The sequence below is a fragment of the Apis mellifera genome, linkage group LG5, assembly GCF_003254395.2.
Source record: "Apis mellifera strain DH4 linkage group LG5, Amel_HAv3.1, whole genome shotgun sequence".
Taxonomy (NCBI): Eukaryota; Metazoa; Arthropoda; class Insecta; order Hymenoptera; family Apidae; genus Apis; species Apis mellifera.
Window position 1 is genome coordinate 13,242,424 of NC_037642.1, and position 21,982 is coordinate 13,264,405.

Consider the following 21,982-nt stretch of genomic DNA (forward strand, 5'->3'; position numbering starts at 1 on the left):
TGGGTCAAAGATATTTTTATTACTGTTCAACATTTCAGCTCGTAACAAACATGGTAGAAAAATTTATATAAATATCCTATGCGTCTATTGAAATATCATAGTTTATCATTTAACCTAACCTAACCTAAAAGAAACTATCGAAATATACGTATCTTTCTTAATTTTTGATTGATCGTTCTCTCATATCCAAGACGATAATATAAATTCGAAAATTAATTTGTTAGAGTTTGATTATAATTCATGGTATTAAAAGAGAGGCCATATCTGGAATTAAATCATAAACGTATTACTTAAACGCAATCAAAATATACATAACCTCTCTTGATTTTTCATTGATCGTTCGCCCATATCCGAGACGATATTATATCGAGAATTAATTTATAAGCTTGATTATAATTTATGGTAGCAAAAAAAGAAGCTTATATCTGAAACTGAATCATAAAATTATTATCTACCTTAACCTAATCTGAATAGAATTATCGAAGTATACGTACCTTTCTTAATTTTTCATCGATCATTCGCTTATATCTGAGACGATATCTCGGTGTTGTGTATCGAAAATTAATTTACAAGGATGATTATAATTCGTGATCCGACCAAGAGAAGCCATATCTAGAAGTGGAACGTTCGTAAGATTATTATTTCTTTTACATCGTAACTTAACCTAAATGCAATTATCAAAATATACGTACCTTTAATTTTTCATTGATCGTTGGCCAATATCTGAGACGATATCTCGGTAGTATATCGAAAATTAATTTACAAGCATGATTATAATTCGTAACCAATCGGGTTTAATTACTTTTCGCAATTCTTGTCCATCTATGGTCGTTAACTACGATGGATCGATCAAACGTGAATATCGATACGTGGTTGCACACTGGTTGAGGTGTTCGCGTGAACCTCATATTTCTCGAATCGGCATTCATCATTTGATCTCCGCGATAATGGCCGCAATTTAACTACGTGCCTTTATGCAACTATAAAACACAAGCATCTGTTTTAGAACTGCTTTAAACATTCAATCGCTCGGCCACGAGTGGGTCTTAAAATGAATTTTACGTCGTCGAATCGAAATCTCGGATTTAAGTAAGCCGATAAACCGTTCCATCCTGAATGATTTTTTTTTTTTTTTCATACGCAAAATTCATAGAATATCGTTAAAATTGTTCTCGAAGTAATAAAAAGTTAGAAAACTTGGATGAAAGTTGAAATTAGAAAACAGATAACACTTAAGGATGTTTTATTAAACTTTTCTGAAATTACATAGATGTATAAATTTTTCAATAAAATCCACGTTAAAAATTTAAATGAAAATCGCGAAAAAAATATTAAAAACATTCTTGTTAAAGTCAAGCGTATATTATACAATAAAATTTTTAATTGAAATTGTAGAAAATGTTAAATCGGATAAATTAATAGGAATTTAGAAATTACCTGTGTCGATTTCAAGTCGAGAAAACGACCGATGTCGGAGATATTAAAATTAATCTCTATTTGCATTTCTATTACGGTACAGTTTTTCCGCAATCGCAATGAAAATTTAATCTCGGATAACGATTGGCCAACTTACACGTTCATGTTGTTACACGTTCACGTAGGGAGATCGTAGCGATGATTTATCGATTTATCGTCGTGTCCACGTGGATCGAGCGGCGAAATTAGAGGTTAGGTCGCTCGGCGGGTCGAAGGGTTACGTATCTGGCCGATGTGCCGCGATGATTGGCGGAATGTGCCGTTTTACGAGGCTTCGAGGACGCGTACCTACGAGAAGACGAACGAAAAAAAAAAAAAAACGGGAAACGAAGGAAGCGCACGGGTCCGAGAGGAGAGGAAGAGGCGAAGGCGAGGAGGAGGAAAGACGATGGCAGCGCCATTGCCAGTTATAATTTGATGCAACGCGGCCATAAAGGGGATTACGCGCATAGATGGCTATAATTTTCGTGGAAAATGACCAACGATCCTTTTACCGCTCTTCAACGCGACACGTCTATGACCTTCCCTTTACCCCTTCCCTCCTTGGCGGTTTCCTCGACCACGCGATGTTCCATTACCAATTCCTTACCGTTCCGCTAACAAGATAAAATTTATTCCGATAATTATTCCATCATTTTTCTTTCTATCTAATCGAATGTAATCTAAGAAATTTAAGAAATCCAAAAAAACTGACCGGATCTATCGGATACTTAAATTTCTTATAGGGGAAACGCGATACCATAATTAAATGAAAGGGGGGGGGGGGAGAAAAAAAAACACGTTGTTACAGTCAATATTAGTTTTAGTCCGGTGAAAAAATGTATCGTGTTTCTCGAAAAAAGGCAGATTACGAGTCTCCTGCCATTAGCGATATATCATGCACTTGTGAAGTGTTATCATAGCATTATAGAGAATGATTATCCATCCCCTGGTTTCCGTGGCGCGAGTGAAAGGGGTGGGATCATGGACGGAAAGAGAGTAAAGAGAGAGTAGCGTGGATGGATGGATGGAACGGTCTATGCACCTTATTTAAGGTCAGCCGTAAACGAGCTGAAAGGTCGGCGAGGGGGTGTGGGGCGTGGCGAGCATAAACAAACCTCATGCCATATTTCGCAACAACAAATCAACTCGACACCTCGCGCCGCCTCGGTATAATCAGCTAATTCGCGATAACAACTTAATTCAGGCCTCCGTGGCCCCGATTAAACAAACCGTAACTACTTAATTCGTTTAACGAGCGGTGTTGCGCGGTAGGGCGAGCGCGAGATGGACCCTCTTTGCGGAGGTGCGAACTTGCCGCGTTACCGGTTACGTACAGTACCCTCTTAGCCAGTGTTTTTCAACCTGACGCGTTCAATTTTCCTATATCCTTTCCATATTCTTCGGTTAAATGATGACAAACAAACGTGCATGATAAAACACTACCTCTGATTAAAACATTGAATCAACTAATTAATTAATTCGAGAAGCGTTTATGTGTGCGTTTATGGGAATTTCCTATAGAGATTTTTAAATATTCGATTTTTCATATTTATCGAAAAAAAATCTTATATCGAAGAAATACTTTTCGATGCCATCTCGAATGTGTTAATTACATACAATTACAATAAATTGAAATTAGGGAAAAAGTCTGAGTAAAATAGAGCAGTTTCGGGATACCAATTATTTTCCTTATCAATTTTCCTTATCAATTATCTCCTTTTTTCGAAATATTGGTTTAAAAATTGTCTAATTTAATCTAAGCCAATCTAAGTATCGAATAACGCAGCAACAAAGTTGGGAACCACTAACATGCAGGACCGATCGAAGCCAATCGATTGGTCCGATCATTACACGGTAATGATCATTACCACACGGCACATGTGTTCCTCGAACTCGTCGAGCTCACCGAAATTCGTCTGCCTCTACACACTGCAACTTACTACGAAAACGCACCCTCTAACTATAATATCTTTCGCGCTCTCTTTAGCCACATTTCGTAAATTAGTTTTAAAGATTTTCAACAAAAGAACAAAATCGGAGATAAAATATAAAAATCGATTCGAGAATCATAAAAAAATGTTTTTCGTCCCACTTCGTATCGTGTAAATTGATCAAATCGATAAAAACTTAACAAATTCTCGAATTCCTTTAAATACCATACGTATCGTATTTATTCATATAGCGAACATTCGTTTCTTTGTTAACTACAATACTTACTACAATACGTACTAACAAGTACTTACGTACTTTGTACATTGTTGGTGGAATCCTTTTTGAACACTCAGAAGAAAATACCTAACCTAACCTTGTAAAGGGCTACGTTTACCTATCTTTACGTGTTTCTCCTCTTATGAGACTTCGACTCGTGAAATATGGCTGCTTGAACCCGGACATGTTTCCTGTTAACTTTTACAAGCGCCAATTCCGCCTCGTAACATTCCAAACTACACTTTGAACCGTTTGAGGAATGAAAAAGGATATAATACTTTATCGTTACATCGCGTATGTACCTATTGCACACGAGTAATTGGTATACATTTACAAACGATTCGACGTGTTAATTTTTAATAATCGGGAGACATTAGTCGAGAAACAAGTACGTGGAAGTAAGTATAGATGGCAGACTACTCTGGCATAGAGTATAGATCATAGCTCGAGAACGAAGGTGGAGTAAATAATACCTATGTGCTCGTGCATTGTTCCGATGACTTATGGTAGGCAGCTACACATCGAGAAACCTCGCGATAATATACGCTTACACGGGTCGCGTGAAATATAAGCAACATTAATGGCACAGGAATTGTGCAATTTTTACCAATTTTTTAGCCTTTCCGCATCTTTCTTAATCTTATCCAAGATTTATTGACTGATCAATCTCAAATATAAACGAATATTTTCGATGAAATTGAAATCGTTTCTTATTCGTTTTTTAATCTGATTCAAAGAATAACTGTAGCTAAACGCCTTGAAAAAATATGAAAAAATTTGAATACTCGAGCGAGATGAGGATTCTTAGAGAACAACGTAAAAATTATATTTTAAAAAAATAACGACTTTTTCGCCGTTTCTTTAACAATAAAGTCGCATGCGTTTCTTCCAATAACAAATCTTCTCTCGTCGAAAAAGGAACGGTATTCTTCTATACCATTGGCGCAGAGATATAATTTATTACAGAATATACGTATCGTTTCGTTCGAAGAGATCGAAACGATGATCCTTGCAACAGCTTTTAACAACACGAGTTGACGGCATTACCCATGGAGGAGACACCGCTTATGTACAGTTATTTCTTAGAAAACTTCTTCCTATAATTTTCTCATACTGCTGTTGCATATGGGATATAATTGTACATATATATCAATAACAGTCTATTCATTCCGTGATACATTAATTGCATTTGTATCAATACATGGTACGTGTTTAATAGTATTCGATAATATAAAAGTAATTTGAAAATATTTTTGATAGTTGTTAAAAGTAAACACGAATTCTCTTTTTTCTCCTCATTTAATTTAATAAACAAATTATTATTAATTTAAAAAAATTATAAAAATGAAGAAAAATTCATAAGTTTGATAATCTTTGAGAAAGATTACACGTGTCTCTTGTATTTTCAATTTAATAAAATTATAAATTGTACATGTGTAAAAAATTAATGATTGGAAAGCAGCGATTTAAAATTACGCGAGTTTTGCAAATTTCCACCGATCTAAATGACATCAACAACCCTTTTTATACATTTTCCTCGGTGAATCAGCAGAATCGTTGAACAAATCTTCATCATCGCTACAATTGCTTTACCGTAATACCAAATGTTATTATAAAAAAATAAATAAATAAACATCTTCGGACCACACACAATATTGAACACATTATTGTCGTTTCACACTGTATAATTTAATAATTTTCTTCATCTTTTTGCAAAACTTTTTTTTTTTTTCCTTTCAAGAATAAAGAGACTTTCACGATAAAATAATCTTCTCAAGATACAATTATAAATATTTTTAATCATAAAGTATCAATTTTTTTTTTGCATATTTTATAAATTTTACCCATCTATGATCCTCAAAGTTTAAATTAAAAATTAATCTATCGTCGAAATATGCATATATATATATATATATATATCAAGAATATCGAATACGTGACACCGTGATTTCTATGATGACGAACCATCGAATAAAACGCGAATGAAGTTGACCCTGATATCACTGTGTTTGAAAAACCAGCGTGACGATGGCCTTCCACACACAAGCATACACACACACACACATATACATACGCGAGGCACGAAACCGCATCAAAGGCGCGTGACGAGGTGAGAAAACTGTTGTGGAAGAAGAGGATAGAGGTAGGTAAAAAGAAAGGAGAAAAAAAAGAAAAAAAGAGAGAAAGAAAGAAACGACGAAGCGAGACGAAGAAGACTTAGCGACCGACCCCGAGAAGCACGGAGACCAAGAGATGTGCACCTCGCCCCTTCTTCTTAAATCGTGTGCAATCACCTTTCTCGGCGTCAAACAAACGCCGTGTGTTATTATGCCGCTTCTAATGCCAGCGGCATTATGTCAGTGGTGAAAGAGGATGAAAGGGGAGAATTGTCTGCCGTAAAAAAAAAAAAGAAAAAAAAAAATAGAAACGCGCACTGGATGATCTCTCGCCACCCTTTTCAATACTTTCTTCCCCCTTTGTTCGAAAATTCAATTTATGAAACACGATGAATTAAAAATTAATGCTAGAATTTGTATTGTAAAGAAATGATCGATAACAAAATGATTCGCTCGTTGAAAGGCGAATTAGATATACAAATCGGTATAATTTACGAAAAAAGTCCACGTATTTGAACGAAATATTACAAATTATACAAAGGTATATATATATTATTCGCGACGTAAACGCACAATTAAACACACACGATAAATTTTTTAAAAAAATTAATGAAACAAATATTTACAAAATACTCAGAGACGAAGTATCGCAAAAAAGATAAAAAATGCAGAAAAACGCAAATGATATTGGAAACGGTAAAGGCATGCAATTAACAATGTACGCGCAAGTTAGGTTAGGTTGCACGATACATATATTCATCATAGGAGTGGATGCGCTGAAAGGGTGCGTAGAATCCGCAAGGAGGACAGAAGAGGGGAGGAGAGACGACGCATGGAGGCCGACAAAACGAAATGTTTGGCCGAGGAAGAAGAAGTCGGTATAATGGATATCTTTATTATCGGAGGGAGAGGTAAAGCCGATGGGAGACAGACCAAAGGTGGTCGTAGTAACGTCCCAACGACGACGTTCCGCTATACCAGAACTTCGCTTCAATTGGTCTACCCTCTCTCCCCATAATAAATATTGATGAAAACGATACATTTATACACGAACGACAAGTCCGTCCGCGGAGAAAAAGCAAAGAGATTTATTGGGACGCGGCCTCGCGACGACAGCCATTTCTGCGCCGATCATACATCAAGCAGAGCCTCCAGGCCAATTCCTCCAGGCCAGGAGAGCCAATGCTCGTGAGATTCCTGTTTCTAGATCGATTCGATATTCGTTAAGAGAGTGTTGTTCCACCCAGATTTTTCTTTTCAAGACCAGACTCGATCCTCCTCTTCTCTCTCTCTCTCTCTCTCTCTCTCTCTCTCTCTCTCTCTCACCGCTCTAACCTTCCTTTTCTCTCTTTCTTTATCGCTTCTCGCTTCCACTCTTTGCTTTTCCTTTCCATCGTACGAATGAAAAGTAAGAATAGTAAAGTAAGATAATAAAGAACAAATTCATATACGCGATGAAATTCGATGATTAAAAAAAAATATATATTCGATTAAATCGACGACCAAAATTATTAAAGGAAATGATAAACGAAAATAAGTTGTCGATTGCGTTTAGAGAAGTGTTTCTTTTATTTCACTTGCGAGCATGTTTTATAAGTATCATTAGAACCGGTTCCCTCGAACACGTGGCGTCGAACGAAACTCGCCAAGAAATTATTTAAGACTTCAGTATCTCGCTAATTTAATAGCAAGGCGTATCACAAAAAGAATATTTAGAGAGGAAGGACGGTGCGAGCAAAATCGACCACTACATGCGTTAAATTTGATTTACGCGCAGCGATGATGTATCAGTTTCGTATCATCACGACTGATAATCGTGCAGAAACGATTCGAATCTCCATATTTTAATATTTCAATATTTCATTTTTTTTTTTTTTATTTAATTTGAAAAATCTAATTTTTGAAGGAACAAATTTATCGTGTAAATATCGTGCTTAAAAATATAATTAATTAAAAAACGTATTAACGAGAAAAATTTTTTTTCTTTATATTTTTATTATTATTCTCTTGTATCTTCTCTTCTCTTATTATTTTAATTAGAACAGGAATCTAAATTTTATTTTTTTCGATTTTTAAAAAGAAAAGGAGAAACGTTCATATTAATAATACACACTTTTTGTAAAATACAATATTATTATACGTGTGTTAAAAATTCTGATATATTGTCTTCTATATATATATATATATATATATATCATTGATACCGATTACGATGCAACCGATCACTTCACCGAGAATGTTTTCTTACGTGAGGATCCCTGAACAAGCAGGAGACCAAGTCCCTTTATTGGATTTAGTCCCCTAATGATTTTGTCAATCCGAGATGAAAAGAACCTGCTAACATTCCGTCGTGACTCGTTCTGCATTCGAATTTGGCGCTGTAACCACGCTTCGGTTAACCGACGGGGATCCCCTCGTAAATTATGGTTCGCGGATTGTAACGCACAATCTAACGCAATTATCCGCGAGAAATAGCCTACAGGGAAATAATTTCTTTAACGTCGTTTAATTTACTATTGAATTACGATTTTCTTATCCACCATTCTTCTTATGAATTACTTATTGTTAAACATGACCTTAACATTTTAAAAAAAAAATATTGATTTTTTCTTCTTTTTTTTTTTTCGCTTAAAAAAAAAACCATAGGAAAATATTCCATACATTTCCAAATTAATTTGTTGAGAACAAATGTTTTTGCTTACAAAATGTAATTTTTTTATACTTTAATACTAAAGTTTATTTTTAGTATTAAGTATTTTGATACTAAAGTAATTTTTATGATTATTGTGTGACTTCATTTTTTATTATAGTATTTTGATATTAAAATAATTTTTTTTATATTTAAATTAAATTAATTATTTATTTATTACATTCGATTAATTATTTATTTCAAAAAATAAGAAAAGCGCAATTTTTATTGTTAATAAGAAAAACGTATCAAAATACAAATGCCCAATTATTTCTTCGAGTAATACATGAAAAGAATATTGGTTCTCTCGCTATTACGCGAAACTAATAAATCTTTCACGCGATAGATACATACGTATCGTTCCTTTCTTGTACAATGATCTTTCATCGTTCCAAGAATGGAACCCTCGATCATACACCATTAATTATCAACATAATGCATGAGGATTAGGTTTTTCTGAAGCATGGACTGCCAAAAACGTACGAGCGCCTGATGCATCTCCTCACGTCACAGGATGTCAACTTTAAATGGAAATGTCTTAATTATCAGAGCACGTAGCGGCCAACAAAAAACATTATCCACTGCTGAATCGTTCCATAGCGACGCTATGTGTTCACGATGAAATATTTTCATATGAAGAAGGCAGGACGAAATGGTGATATTTAGATAAGTAAACAAACGATTCTTCGAGATATATGTACGTACCTAAGTAAATACATAGATGTGTAAAATTACTCGTATTGAAAAGTCGAATCCAATTTTGCGATACATCCTATTTTTAAAAAAAAAAAAATTGGAAAATCCGATAATTGCTCATTATATCGTATATGATATAAAATAAATAATAATGAATATAAAAAAATTAGAGATAAAATGTATAAGAGAAAAGGATAAATTTTAATGGATTACAAATTTTACTCTTAAATGTAAAAAAAAAAAAAATTAATGAGAAACAATAAAAAAAAAAAAATAAATTTTTTTCATTAAAAATAATATTGTTTTCCTTTTTTCGTAATTTAAATCATTATTTGATTGAATGTAAATATACTATTTCCATTGTATATGTGTATCCCTTACATATACATACATATATCAATATATTATACATACATACATACATATATATATATAAATTTTTAAAAAATTAATAAGCGTAGTTTGATAGATTATACATAAATATTTATATTCGAAAAATAAATAATATATATATAAATAATTCAATTTTATTATAAATCTTATATTTAAACATATTAGTTCACATTTATACAATACACATATATTGTAAATATTTATTAGTTTTCATATAAACTTACTGTTTCTCATATGCACAAAGTATGTCATACATACATACACATCAAAAAAAAAATCCACATCTAGTTCAGTGTTACCACCATTAAGATACACATTACATATTTTCAATATATTCAATTAATTGTCTAATGTAAGATAATCTTTTCAATTTCACTAATCTTGATTATAATTCTTGATTATTTTCTTGCATAAAATTTATTAAGATAATTTCAATTTTAATTTATTTACATATCATATTTATACATAATATAAAAATGCAAAATGTATTTAAATTTATATAATATTAATTTATATTTGTATTTTATATTTTTTCTAAAATTAACTTTGTTATATTCGTAATACATGAAATGAATAGGTAATAAAAAATATTTAATTAAATATTGAAATTATAAATATCAAGATAATAGCTACAGTTTCATTTACATAATATATCATATTATTGATTTTATCAAAAATATCATTTTAAACAAATTTTAATTCGAGAACTTCATTTAAATTCATTAATATTTTCGAAAAAAAATATTAATAATATTTATTATAATATAAAATTCCGCATCGTTATATTTTCAATCAAACGTGCTCAAATATAAAAATAACTTTTTTTGAATTATTTCTAGCGATTGGTTAATTTGTTCCAATGATTATATTCGTATGAATATATTTTATTATCTGTACAAAAAACATCAACTATTTTTTTGGAACGACAAGAATTAACCAATGATTGTTTCTACTTTTTGCGCAGGTGCTGCGTGCGTAGTCAATGCGAATAAACCTAATGTCGACCGACGTGGATAGACGAACAGCGAGTAGCACGACGTGCAAATTAATATTGCGGAAAGTTAAAGATTCAAATTTATGGCTATTTATTTATTCCATTAACTATATTATATTAATATGTGACACACAAAAAAATGATAACGGTTGAAGATCTGCAATTTGCAGCAAAAATGAACATATTATAAACACTTGTAGTATCCTTTTTGAATCAGCTGTCATAAGCAGACGATACATAGGTAAAACTCATTCTTTCGTTTATTAATTTTAATTTTCTTCAATAAAAATATAATTTTTAATTATTTTTATAAAAATCATATATTATATATTTTCATTCTAATTTTTTTATTTTTTTATCTTATCTTTAATTATCATTAAATAATTGTTTGAAACATTAATGTCATAAAATTTATATATTATTTTTTATTTGATAAAGATTTAATTTCAAATATCATTAATATATATACATATATATATGTATGTATGTGTGTATATATATATATATATATATATATAATTTCAAATATTATTATTATATGTTTTATTTTTTAATATTTCAGTATCTAATGCTATTTGTTTGACTATAAGGTCATGGAATTAATTGAAACTAGTGTACAAATAAGAGATTGTTCTATAGATTTTATTCCTGTTTACATTAAACAAGAGAATGATGAACATGAAACAGATTTCAATGATATTGAAATAATCAATGCAGCTCAAAATTTCTGTGCTATTGAAATTAAAGAAAGCAAAGGATATACAATTAATAATAATGAAGAATCAATTGTAAATAGTGAAAACTGTACACAGAATACAAATAATTTAAACAATTCAAATTCATCATCAAATATTATACGACAAAATGAAAGTTGTAATATAAATGGTATTTTAAATAGTTCAGTATACTTGCAAAATTTAGATTATGAAAATATAAATATAGAAATACAAAAACCAACAAATCAAATAGGTGATATTTTTATTGATCAAAATGAGCAAATACAAACAAGCAATTATAATATTTCAACAGTTACTATATCAAGTGATCTTTTAGGACTAAATCTTAATATAAAAAAGGAAAATGAACTAGATCAGGACACAGTTTATAATACAGAATGGTTATGTAATGTGAATAATGAAACTGATATTCGATTGAAAGTTTCAAAAAATATCAAAGACAAAATTCAAGAGGTTCCTACTAATATCAATGATACGATAACGTTATTGACAAAACACAAGGATCAATCATCAGAAAGTGATAATAATTTGAAAATTAAGGAAACTAAATCTGAGAAATCTAAAAAACAATTAAAAATAAGATCAAATTCCTTACAAGATTATAAAGAAAAGTTGAGAAGAAAAGCAGAGTGCATGAGAGAAAAAAGAAAAAAATTGTATGAGCAAGAAACTGAAGAACAACGTCAACAAAGATTAGCAAAGGAAGCAGCAAAAAGAAGAGAAATGAGAATGTATTATGAAACACCCGAACAAAGAAGAAAAAGATTAGATGCAGAAGCTGCAAGAAAAAGAGAGTACAGAATGTATAATGAAACACCTGAAGACAGAAGGAAAAGATTAGATCGTGAAGCAGAAAGAAGAAGAATGAAAAGACTTTCATTATATGCTAGTGAAACTCCTGAACAAAGAAGAGAGAGATTAAATAGAGAATCAGCAAAAAGAAGAGAAGCTAGACTTAATCAATATGCTAAAGAAACGCAAGAAGAAAGAAAAGAAAGATTAAAGAGGGATGCTTTAAGAGTTAGAGAAATGAGATTTACTAGATCTGCTATTGAAACAGAAGAGGAGCGTAAACAAAGGTTAGTAAAAGATGCTCTTCGAAAAAGGGAGGTAAGAATGCATGGACGTCATTCAGTGAATAATAATTTCACTGAACTCCAAACTGTTCGAAATTTTGAAGAATTAAACAATGTTCAGATAAAGGAGAATCCTGATAATCAATTGGGAGGTCATTACTTGAGTAACTGGATGATGTGGTTCCAAAATTCATTAGTCCAACCTGTTCATATTGGAGAACAAATCATCAAATCTCAATCAGAAAATAATGGATAAAAAATTTCTATGATAAATTTTTAATATTGTATATATCATTTCATCATGAGAATACATAAAACAAAACACTTGCTATTTCAATCGTGTATAATAATTTGTACATATTATTTATACAATATTTATGCTTGAATTGTAATAGCAAAATATTTTATAATCATTGTATTAACATAATGTTTGTCATGTATCACATATTGAATAATAATTTTTCTACACTGTGCAATTTATGTATTCATATTTATGTATTTTACAATTAAATATGATTATTTTATTATATATATTGTTAAAAATTGCCATGTAAAAAAATTTGTTATTTAATATATTTATTAGTATAAAGGAAAATTTAATGAATAATGTATAATATAAATATTTGAAATATTTAATATTATTAAATTTTGTATTATAATAATTAAAAAGTATTTAAAAGTTTTTGCTACTTTGAAAAATGTACAAAATATAATAAAATTATTATAATGTTACTAATATTATTTGATATAAATAAGAAAAAAAGAAGGCATTAAGATTGTAAAAAATTAGAATTGTACATTTATGGAATCATCTTGTACATCTTAACAGTGCCTTTTTGTTCACTGTTCTACAAAAGCAATTTCTAATGTGATTTAAACAATTTATACACATGTATATATATCATTTAAATGAATCATTTATATGAATGAATGATACATTTCTTAAAATGTATCAATGTATGTAATAATGTATGTATATATGTAATAATGTATATTGCCATATCATTTTTCTTACAGTTCCTTTATATGGAATAAAATAAATAATATGTTATCATATAATTTTGTTTATTTTATTTATTTGAATTAATAGTTTTCTTAAATTTTCTTCATTTTTATACATGTCTAATAAAATTAATAATGATAAAAAAAAAAAGAATAATTAATTTATTTTTTACATATAAAATAATAATAATAGTATCTATTAATTATTAAATCTATATATTGATATAAATTCTAAAACATGATTTCAACATAAGAAATATACAAAAAATTTTATTGACATTCATATCTCATATATAATCACACGTCAAGATCAAATATTAAACAAGAAAAAAAAATAGTAGAAAAACAGAGATAAATTAGATAATTAGATAAGATAAATAAATAATGAGTATTGTAAATGAAACAGATAAAAAAAAGACAGAAAATAATAGAGATAAGATAAAAATTAATCTTTAGTACCATTTCTCAAATATTAAGAAAATTTTTCTTAAAGATAGAATAAATTAGAGATAGAATAAATTAGAATAAAATAATTAGCAATATCTCCAGTAATTTTAAAAGTATGATTTTTTGAAGTAATGTTTTTGATATTTCGACCAAATTAAAGTTAAGTGATAATAAGATGCATTAATTATTAATAAATAATTAACAGAAAAGAATTTCAAATTTATATGAAAAACTTGCCTGAAACTCTAGCTACAAGATACAAGCTTAAAAATATCGAAATTTTGATTAGAAAACAAATAAAATTAATTAATTTTCCAAACGGCAAGTGGAATTTTTAAAATGATGAAAAATATCCTTTCTATTCTTTTCGCATGATGTTTTATCATTTGTAATTTCGAATATTTTTTTGCATATTCTCCTATACTAATAATAAGTTAGAATCCATATTTAAACGCGAGATGGCGTTGATTTTTCATTGCTATCGAAATGTCAAACTTAATATTTCAAAAAATCGTTCTAGAAGCATTCAACAGATAGCGCTAATTCTTCTTTTTATCCCATTTCTAGTAATAAACATTGACCACGTGAATTCATAACTTCTATTATAAAATGTATTAATTTAAAACTATACGTAAACTGTACTAACTATAATTTTAAAAAATTAAATAATTATTTTAAACAAATTCTTGTTATATATAAAAATTATGATATATACATCATAGAATAAATAAGAATAAATAAATGTTTTTTTTACAATTTCATTATAGTTTTATAAATAAAATTTATGTTTATTATTTAATATAATTAATAAAGAAAAATGGGTGTAACAAAACAATATTTAAGATATGTACCAGCTGGAAATTTAAATATAATTGTTAGTCCTAATTGTAATATTGTTTTTGTAAAATTAGAAGATCATGAAGGTAGATTTGTAGCAGTTGGAGCATGTGAACATGTTTATATATGGGATTTACGTTTAGGAGAAAAGGTAAAATATCAAAAATAGTTTATCAATTTTGTCATAATAGGTTATAATTATTTTAATTTTTTAGGTTCGAGTATTATCAGGTGATAAAGTAAATGTAACATATTTAGCTGCATCTCCTAATAAACAACATATAGCAGTTGGTTATGCAGATGGTACTATAAAAACATTTGATTTGAAAGTAGGTGAAAATGTAAGCATATTTGTAGGCCATAAATCTGAAATTACAATATTGAGATACGATAGAGAAGGACATAGACTAGCTTCAGGTTCAAAGGTAAAGGAATTTAATAGAAAAAATAAATTATATAAAATGTTATTTTTTAATTACTTCTTTTTAGGATACAGATATTATTCTTTGGGATGTTGTAGCTGAAATTGGAATATGTCGATTAACTGGACATAAAGGTGTAATAACTAATTTAGCATTTATGAAAGATCATAATGTAATTATTAGTTGTAGTAAAGATACATTTGTAAAATTTTGGGATTTAGACACAGAACATAATTTTAGAACTCTTGTTGGACATAGAACAGAGGTAAATAAATATAATTATATGATTAGTATATAATTAATAATAAACAATAATAATAACATTATTTTATTTTTTTAAGGTTTGGAGTTTAGTATTAGTTAAAAATGATCAATATTTAATAACTGGTTGTAATGATAATGAATTACGTATATGGAAAATATCTTTTATTGAGAATGATAATACAGAGTTTGATGTTAATTTACATAATTTAACTCTCACTGATGATACTGAAGTTAGCGATGTGGTAAAATGTTTAATTAATTTATATTTATATCTGAAATATATTTTAATATTTAATATTAATATTATATAATATTTATAATATAAATATTATATTAATATTTAATAAAAATTTTATATATTAATAGAAACATCCTTTAAGATGTGAAAAAGTAGGAAGTATATTAAGAAGTGGACATGGAAGAGTTGTGTCTCTTGAAGTTGATAATACTTATACTATTATTGGATGTTATGGTTTAGACAATACTGTAGAATTATTTCAATTGTTACCTGATTCTAAAATAAAAGACAATGTTCTTAAACGATTACGTAAAGAAAGAAAAAAAGCTGAAAAGTATGTAAAGATATTTTTTTTAATATATTTATAAAAATTTTAATTATAATTAAAAATTATTGTTAAAAATTTTTTTAAATTTTAAATATTTCTTTATTATGCATAATGTATATATTTCTATTAAATAGAAATGGAAAAGATATAGAAGCAAATTTCTCAGGAGCATCAACTATAAAAGATGAAATCATTCGTTTACATCCTATCAAAGTATCTTCCAAAATTAAAGGATTATCTATAATAATGGGTAGAAATGGTGAACTTAGAGTATGTTATAATAAAAATTTTTATTTTTTCTTTTAAAGAATTGAAATTGATATTTATTTAATTTTTATTTGTTATTATTTTAGATATCCATAGGATTGAATAATAACTCCATTGATTTATATTCGTTATTCATAAAAGAGAAAGATGAAATAAAACATTTAAGATCAATAACAAATCATGGTCACCGCTCAGAAATCCGTGCCATTTGTTTTAGTTCTGATAATTTAGCTTTTGCTACAGCTAGTGCTGATTCTGTGAAATTATGGAATAGGTATTATAGATAAAATCAATAAATTTATAAAAAAAACACTTTCATATTAATTTCTTTTATAATTTTAGACCAACTTTAGCCTGTTTACGTACTGTAGAATGTAATTATGCTTTAACAGCAATATTTGTTCCCGGGGATAGACATTTAATTGTTGGTTTAAAAGATGGTAAAATGTTAATTATTGATATCGCATCAGGTGATATTTTAGAGGAAATATCTGCACATTCTAGAGAACTTTGGAGTGTTACATTATTACCTGATAAAGTAATATATATTTAATATAAATATTTTTTACTATCTATAATATAAAATATAAATTTCATTCTCATATATGATTATTTTATATATTTTTATAGAAAGGAGTGGTTAGTGGTGGTGGAGATCAAACAGTAAAATTTTGGAATTTCGAACTTATTCAAGATCCTGATAGAGAAATAAAAGCAAAAATTTTATCTGTTTTGCATTTAAGAACTTTAAAATTAGAAGATACTGTATTATGTGTAAGAATAAGTCCTAATAATAGATTTGTTGCAGTTGCATTACTTGACTCTACTGTAAAAATTTTTTTTCTTGATACATTTAAGGTAATTATGTGAAAATATATTTGCATATATTTTTCACATTCACAATCATAATGCATAATGTTTAAAAATGTTTAAAATGTCATTTTAGTTTTTTATTTCTCTTTATGGACATAAATTACCAGTTTTATGTATGGATATATCGAGTGATTCAACACTTATTGCTACTGGTTCTGCAGATCGAAATATAAAAATTTGGGGTTTAGATTTTGGAGATTGTCATAAATCAATTTTTGCTCATGATGACTCCATAACCGGACTTTCATTTGTACCTGGTACACATTATATTTTTACTTGTGGAAAAGATGGCAAAATAAAACAATGGGATACCGATATCTTTCAAAAAATTGTGACATTACAAGTAATAAATTATTTTTAATCGTACAGATAACAATAATTGTAATAATAATAAATAAAATTTTTCTATCTAGGGACATGCAGGTAAAGCATGGAATTGTGCTATTTCACCAAATGGAATATATGTTGTTTCTTGTGGATCTGATAAAGTTGTTAGACTTTATGAACGAACATTAGAACCTTTAATTCTTCAGGATGAAGAAGAAGAAGAAAGAGAACATCAAGAAAATGAATTAGCTACTGGAGAAAGTACAGTTGTTCCGGGGCAAAAACAACAATCTTTACCATCCAGAAAAACTGTATCTAGCGAAAAAGGGGTAATTAATATAAAAATAAATTAATTAATAAATTATATAAAAATTGCTTAATTTATTGTTTAAATCATAAAATTTTATTTAATATTTAGGCTGAATTGATACTAGAATGTCTTGATATATCTAAAGAATATAATGAACAATTATCAAAAACTACAACTGATAAAGCACCTGTTATTCCTTTACAAATGCAAGCTTATAATTGTACAAATACAGAAGATTATTTATTAGAAATAGTGAAACAAATTAGAGCAAGGTAAAATATATATATATATGTTTTTAGTATAAATATAATATAAATATAAACTTATTAATAAATTAATTTTAGCGATTTAGAAGAATCATTACTATTATTACCTTACTCGGCTGCTTGTGAAATTCTTAAAATGCTCCCTAAATTATTAGAATCAAATTATCATACGGAATTAATTGCAAAACTAGCATTATGTTTAATACAAGCTCATCATGGCCCAATTATAGCTACTCAAGAACTTTTACCTATTTTAGAAATTGTGAAAACACTTACTATTAAAAAAGTTTCTGATCTAAGGGTAAAAAAACATTTATATTTTATAAATTATTCACAAATAATTTTATAAACACTGTTAATTAAAAATTAATACTTATAGGATATAATTGGATTTAATTTACATGGAATGATGCATATACAACGAATTATAGAAGAGAAAGAAGGAATACAACTTTTCAGAGATGCAACTCAAAGTAATAAACATAAAAATAAAATCAAGAAAAATAAAGAAAAGGCATTAAAAAGAGCAATTATGACTTTATAAAATTTGTTATCTTATAACAATAAAAAATTTGTATATATTTATATTTAATAAATATTATTAATAAAAATATTATATTAAGTAATTATATTAAACTCTATTGTCCTTATCTATCAAATATTATCTAAAAAAACAATTCTTAAATAAATATAGAATAAAAAACATTTTATTTTAAAAAAAATATAGTATAATAGATAATCAAATCATAAAAATTTTAATATATAACATATATATGTTATTTAAATAACTTTTGATATTTCTTTTTCACTATAATCTTTGGCAATATTTTAACATTTTTACATATATTTATTTAATTTCTTATTTTGATAATTTCAACGATTCATATATTTTATTGCATCTAATGTGTACACATAAATCTGTCATAAATGATGCTATATGAGCTTCTTTATCTTTTTGTTTACCACTTTCAAATACAGTAACCAAAGTCATTTTAGGATCAGTATTATACATAGCATATATACACATATCCTAAAAAAAGAATAATATATATTAAAATACAAAATTTATACCAAGAAATATCTATTAACATACTTTTACATTTTTACAATATATAATTTTATCCATGGCAAGAAGTTCTGTATGTCGTTCTTTAATTCGTTTTTGTATATTATCTAAATGAATTGATGGCTTTTGTATAAATACCTAAAATATAATACAGTTTTTTAGATAATATAATATAATTTATAGATAATATAATTTAATTTATATATAATTTAAATATATTATATATGTATTACATATTAACATATTACATAATTAATTATATTCATATAAATATTTACACTGGGATAACTAAGAATAACAGGAAATTGTTCAGATGTGTTTGGTTCTCTACAAGGATGTCTATAACCTGGACCTGCATCTTCTACTCCTCTGGAGTCAAATATTATTAATACTGCTAAGACATCATGTTTACGTTGGAAACTTTGTATTCTAATAAAAATGTTTATTAATATTCATTCAAAATATATGATTTATTAATTAAAATAATTAAAAATATTTTACTTATGATAATAATCCACATTTTGCTTGCTCATAATACTTCTCATTTCTCCTGGACTAGCCTGCTGACTTAAAGTAGTATGAAAATATAAAGAGTATTTAGCTAATATGCTACTACGTAGTTTCACTAACCATTGATATAATGCTGGTTGTTGATTTGCTTTCAAAAATGAAGCACTGAAACCTAATTTCCATGACTAAAAAATATAATACTTATTATTTAAACATATTTATTTTTTTTTATATGTATATCTTTTTTATTCAATATATTGACCTCTTTACTTTGTAAAGTTCTTTCCCAAGCTGACATTCGTGTCTGTGCACCATAAAGAGCCATTAATGTTGATAAAAATCTCCAATGTTGAAGTTCAACTTGTGTTTTTGTCAATTGTACTAATATTTCACATTCTAAACTAATCAAAAGATTAATTTTTAATTTTAGAAAAAATAAATTATAATTATAGTTCTTAGTTATTAATTTTTAATATTTCATTTTCATTTGTACTTACGTTAAGCTTGTTTTAATAGCAGTTAATGCTAAATGTGAGCAAGATAAAGAATGAATTTCTACTATTCCTTCTATACATTGTAATAATTCTTGATATTTCATACTTTTACTATTGATACTCATATTGTACATTTTTTCATAACTGTAATATAATAATATTATGAGATATTTAATAATAAATTCAACACTAATCAATCAACAATATACTAACAAATCTATCAGTTGTATTTTTGCAGTAATATATTGACATAATTGATTAGAAACCTCAGCAACTGTTGCACCAATTGAATTGGTTCCTCTAGTCATTTCCTCTACTCTTTTTAGATCAGATTTTAAAGATTCATATACCGTTTTTAATGAATTCTAAAAAAAGGGGAGAAAATAATTATAAATATTAAATATTTATGAATTTTATTTATTGATTCATTATATTAATTTTATTTTTTATTTATTATATTTTATACAAAATATTAATATTTCTTACATCTTTCCTTAAAAATCCTTTATTTTTGGTATGAAGGAAACCTAAATCTGCATATGAATGTTCTGCTACTGCTATTTGTGGTAAATGCATAAGTAACATTCCCCATGGACCCATTTGTGTTTGACGACATAATCCACGTTCTTTTTCCTAAATATTAATAATTAAAAACACATTAATTAAATTTACTATTAACTTGTAAAATTTACTATCACTTTATTTGTTATTATAATATTAAATCCATTTTATCCATTTAAAATTTTTTCAATATTTTAAGCTTTTTCAAAGATTCTAAGAAAATCAAAATTATAAAACTTATTAATAATTTTATTAAATGTTTATTTTTAATTAATTGTTAAAGATTTTTTTAAAATTAAAAAATAAAAATATATAATATATAATAAATATAATATATATATATATACAACTTACAACTAATTCTTTAGCTTTATCAGTACACAATTGAGCAACTTGAGCGAAGAAAGTATTAAGAAATTCTTCTTCATGATCCATTTTTTATCTATATTTATTATAATCACAACAAAATTGCTTATATTTATTTTCATTACTCATATTTTTAAAGGTTATAAAATCTTAATGTATATACTAAATTGTAATTATTAATATTGATGATCATACCTTTAAAGGTGGATATCCACTTCTTTCTTTTGTGTATTGCAAACTTGACATTATATGGCTTAAAAAATAAGCTTTCAAAAAAGTTATAAATAATTTATAAATACTCACATTTATATAAAAAATTTAAATAATCTTAAGGAAAAAAATTGAAATTTTTTTTAATAAAATATCAAATTTAAAATTAGTTACATAATATATATCTTAAAATTTTATTATTATTTATTAATTTATGAAATTAAATTATTTTTTCTAAATTTTCTAAATCTTGATCACATGATTTTGCAATTCAACTCATTAAAAATACTATAATATACGCTTTGACAAATTTTTTTATTGGTCAATTTTGTAACACTGAATTGACCAATAAAAAAACTATCTACAATTTTATATACAGTATTCAATCTTGTGTAGTACAATTAAGTATGTTTAAATAACTTTTACATTACTTTTATTTTCAGAAATAAAAGAAGTGATTTTTATATTTTTTATTTTCAGTTCGTATAATATTTTTATAAATTTTAATATAATATATTTTTATAAAAAATGAATTAATAGACAAACAAAATGTTAAAGTTTCTATCAATAAAAATAATACCATTTTACGTGTATGTATTTATTTTAAAATTCATTCTATCCTTATATTTTATAACATGCATTTGGTAATTCATGCATATATATATATACATATATATATATATATATATAACAAGAGTACAGGTTATGGATCGGATGGTAGCGATCAGTAGTTTCAGTCTGTATCATAATTTGTTCCTAACCACCCGTTTTCGTTAGTTTAAATATTGTAATGAATTTGAAGTCAATTTCCTTTTTTAAATTAAAT

The 21,982-nt window shown here is 27.1% G+C and overlaps 3 protein-coding genes and 1 long non-coding RNA gene across 10 annotated transcripts; 2 read left to right on the forward strand and 2 right to left on the reverse strand.

Annotated features, from left to right (window-relative positions):
• LOC100577257 lies at window positions 1–4,297 on the reverse strand. Of its 3 annotated transcripts, none has more exons than XR_003304696.1 (4): window positions 3,702–4,297; window positions 693–980; window positions 495–612; window positions 1–431 (listed from the first exon to the last, which is right to left on the reverse strand). It is a non-coding gene; the product is annotated as an uncharacterized LOC100577257 (long non-coding RNA). The 3 variants fall into 3 exon arrangements; XR_001703177.2 differs by having other exon boundaries at window positions 1,574–4,297; XR_003304695.1 differs by lacking the exon at window positions 3,702–4,297 and having other exon boundaries at window positions 693–1,191.
• A 6,232-nt stretch (window positions 4,298–10,529) lies between these two features.
• LOC100576966 (trichohyalin) lies at window positions 10,530–12,705 on the forward strand. Of its 3 annotated transcripts, none has more exons than XM_026440830.1 (3): window positions 10,531–10,796; window positions 11,118–11,524; window positions 11,609–12,705. In XM_026440830.1, the coding sequence occupies exons 2-3, from the start codon at window positions 11,149–11,151 to the stop codon at window positions 12,622–12,624; spliced, it is 1,392 nt and encodes a 463-aa protein (XP_026296615.1). In that variant the 5' UTR covers window positions 10,531–10,796; window positions 11,118–11,148; the 3' UTR covers window positions 12,625–12,705. The 3 variants fall into 3 exon arrangements, with proteins under 3 accessions (XP_003251531.2, XP_026296615.1, XP_006570235.2); XM_006570172.3 differs by having other exon boundaries at window positions 11,118–12,371; window positions 12,490–12,628; XM_003251483.3 differs by having other exon boundaries at window positions 10,530–10,796; window positions 11,118–12,705.
• Window positions 12,706–14,387: 1,682 nt separating this feature from the next.
• LOC552439 (WD repeat-containing protein 3) lies at window positions 14,388–18,560 on the forward strand. Its single transcript, XM_624812.5, has 14 exons — window positions 14,388–14,805; window positions 14,870–15,079; window positions 15,144–15,341; window positions 15,418–15,582; window positions 15,707–15,912; window positions 16,041–16,176; window positions 16,260–16,447; window positions 16,516–16,711; window positions 16,804–17,031; window positions 17,120–17,389; window positions 17,460–17,702; window positions 17,792–17,955; window positions 18,028–18,250; window positions 18,329–18,560. The coding sequence occupies exons 1-14, from the start codon at window positions 14,635–14,637 to the stop codon at window positions 18,491–18,493; spliced, it is 2,763 nt and encodes a 920-aa protein (XP_624815.2). The 5' UTR covers window positions 14,388–14,634; the 3' UTR covers window positions 18,494–18,560.
• Window positions 18,561–18,749: 189 nt separating this feature from the next.
• Window positions 18,750–21,249, reverse strand: LOC552420 (KICSTOR complex protein C12orf66 homolog). Of its 3 annotated transcripts, XM_006570173.3 has the most exons (10): window positions 21,142–21,249; window positions 20,935–21,022; window positions 20,506–20,652; window positions 20,233–20,384; window positions 20,023–20,163; window positions 19,788–19,926; window positions 19,517–19,710; window positions 19,294–19,444; window positions 19,043–19,153; window positions 18,809–18,979 (listed from the first exon to the last, which is right to left on the reverse strand). In XM_006570173.3, the coding sequence occupies exons 2-10, from the start codon at window positions 21,013–21,015 to the stop codon at window positions 18,809–18,811; spliced, it is 1,287 nt and encodes a 428-aa protein (XP_006570236.1). In that variant the 5' UTR covers window positions 21,016–21,022; window positions 21,142–21,249. The 3 variants fall into 3 exon arrangements, with proteins under 3 accessions (XP_006570237.1, XP_026296869.1, XP_006570236.1); XM_006570174.3 differs by lacking the exon at window positions 21,142–21,249 and having other exon boundaries at window positions 18,750–18,979; window positions 19,049–19,153; window positions 20,935–21,105; XM_026441084.1 differs by lacking the exon at window positions 21,142–21,249 and having other exon boundaries at window positions 18,750–18,979; window positions 20,935–21,105.
• Between the last annotated feature and the right edge of the window lie 733 nt (window positions 21,250–21,982).

Coding starts and splice junctions, on each gene's coding strand:
- LOC100576966 (XM_003251483.3), top strand. CDS start 11,149: ATGGAATTAATTGAAACTAGTGTACAAATAAGAGATTGTTCTATAGAT.
- LOC552439 (XM_624812.5), top strand. CDS start 14,635: ATGGGTGTAACAAAACAATATTTAAGATATGTACCAGCTGGAAATTTA. Junction 15,342..15,417: donor TTGTTGGACATAGAACAGAG/GTAAATAAATAT, acceptor TATTTTTTTAAG/GTTTGGAGTTTAGTATTAGT. Junction 17,390..17,459: donor AAAAAATTGTGACATTACAA/GTAATAAATTAT, acceptor TTTTCTATCTAG/GGACATGCAGGTAAAGCATG.
- LOC552420 (XM_026441084.1), bottom strand. CDS start 21,015: ATGGATCATGAAGAAGAATTTCTTAATACTTTCTTCGCTCAAGTTGCT. Junction 20,164..20,232: donor AAAATACAACTGATAGATTT/GTTAGTATATTG, acceptor ATTATATTACAG/TTATGAAAAAATGTACAATA. Junction 19,154..19,293: donor TTATTCTTAGTTATCCCAGT/GTAAATATTTAT, acceptor ATTATATTTTAG/GTATTTATACAAAAGCCATC.